At 23.3% G+C, this 1959-nt stretch overlaps 1 protein-coding gene across 1 annotated transcript; it reads left to right on the top strand.

Moving 5' to 3' along the window:
* PGSY75_0028700 (cytoadherence linked asexual protein) lies at nt 1-985 on the top strand (the record flags this gene model as incomplete). Its single annotated transcript, XM_018783428.1, has 1 exon — nt 1-985. A coding segment is annotated over one exon (985 nt), but the record flags the coding sequence as incomplete, so codon positions are not given.
* Nucleotides 986-1959: the final 974 nt, after the last annotated feature.

Genomic DNA, 1959 nt, shown 5'->3' with positions numbered 1-1959 from the left:
CCTATATCTCAGAATTTGTGGATCAATTGATTGGGTCCATGGTAAATGTACAAAAATTGGAGACAATAATCATGTTTGTGGTACAAATGGTGAGAGTAATATGTGTGAGAAAGGAAGTCCTACGCCACAAACTTTTTTTTTCAATAGCGGACTTGCAACTCCTTCCTCCATATACTTGTTTTTTTATTTTTTCTCTAATTTATACCTGGATGCAGGAAAACATTTTCCTGGAGGATTTGGTCCTGCAATAAAAGAACAAACACAACATGTTAGTGAAAAATCGTACGAACGTAAACCTTCCGTTCATAGTTTTAATAGAAATTTTTTCATGGAATTGACTAACGGGTTCATGTACGCGTTTTGTTTTTTCGGAGTTTTTGCTTTATATGCATATTATGAAAATATTCATTTTTATATCACGAGCAATTTCCGTTTCTTGGATAGATATTATAGTGTATTCAATAAATATTTGATAAATTTTGTACGAACAAAACTTAAAGAATATACAAGTGATATTTTAATAAAATACGAACGTGAAGCATATTTAAGTATGAAAAAGTATGGGTATCTAGGTGAAGTTATTGCTTCAAGACTTTCTTCTAAAGATAAAATCATGAATTATTTACATGAAACTAACGAGGAAACCATGAGTAATTTAAGAAGATATGATATGGAACATGCGTTCAAGAACAAAATGGTTACTTATGTAGATGATTTTGCTTTTTTTGACGATTGTGGAAAAAACGAACAATTTTTGAACGAGAGATGTGATTACTGTCCTGTCGTTGAAGAAGTGGAAGAAACACAATTATTTACTGCCGCTGATGATACAACCACTCATGAGACCACGATGGTGTCCAAACCAACTAGTACGTACATTGATGTTGAAAAAATAAATGAATCGGAATCGGCAGATAGTGACTATGATGATGAAAAAGAATTTGACGAACCCGACGACGAATTAATGATCGCGCGATTTCACTAATATACATACATATGTGATTTGTATATATAGTAATGTTAGGATTTTATATTATGATTTAGGATTTGTGTTTTTATTTAACAGATATATATATGATTTGTTTTGATTTTGTTTGTTTGTTTAATTTTATTTGGTTTCCTTCATTTGTTTTAAAATTTGTTTTTTGTAATATTATTTGTTAATAAAAATATTTGTCTTAATATATTTTCTCTTAAATGTTTTTTTTCTTAATAATTTTTTTATTTGGATAATTTTTTTTTCTTTATATTGTTTTTATTTTAATTATACAGAAGTTATATTTCTATTTATATTTTCACTGATATTTATGTTTTTATTACAATATAATTAAAAATAAGAAATAAACTGTGTGAAATAGAATGAAAAATTATAATTATCGTAGTTCTTCCTCTTTAATATTTATTTTTTCTCTATATAAAAGTATTTGTGTAATAAATAAAAATACATATTAATACTATTATACTAAATAGAAAATTATTATTAAATATAACACACATATATATAATGACAAATATAAATTTAATAATATCTATGTAGTTATTAGTTTGTAATATTGAACAATCGGTTATATATTGCCGATATTGTTAAATAATGAATATTTCTAAAGATAGAAAAAATATTTAATTTAACATAATTTTTCGTATTGTAATTATATTTTTTCTTTATTTTATTTTATTCTTGTTATATTATAATATAAAATAAATAGTTAAAATTTTAAAAATATAAAGACATACTTTTAGCAATGTAATGTTACATTTTATTGTACATTAAAAATTAAAAAAGTAAATAATTTCCTATAGTAAATATTTTTACTACATATATTCAATTTATCCATTTTAAAATAATAGTTTATATTCATATATATATGTATAATATATGTTCTGTAATATATTTTAGAAAAGATAAAAAAATTGTTAATTTAAAAACATATATATATATATATATATATATATTTTATT

The sequence above is a fragment of the Plasmodium gaboni genome (assembly GCF_001602025.1).
Source record: "Plasmodium gaboni strain SY75 chromosome Unknown, whole genome shotgun sequence".
Classification (NCBI taxonomy): Eukaryota; Apicomplexa; class Aconoidasida; order Haemosporida; family Plasmodiidae; genus Plasmodium; species Plasmodium gaboni.
This window is presented reverse-complemented; position numbering and strand designations above follow the sequence as displayed.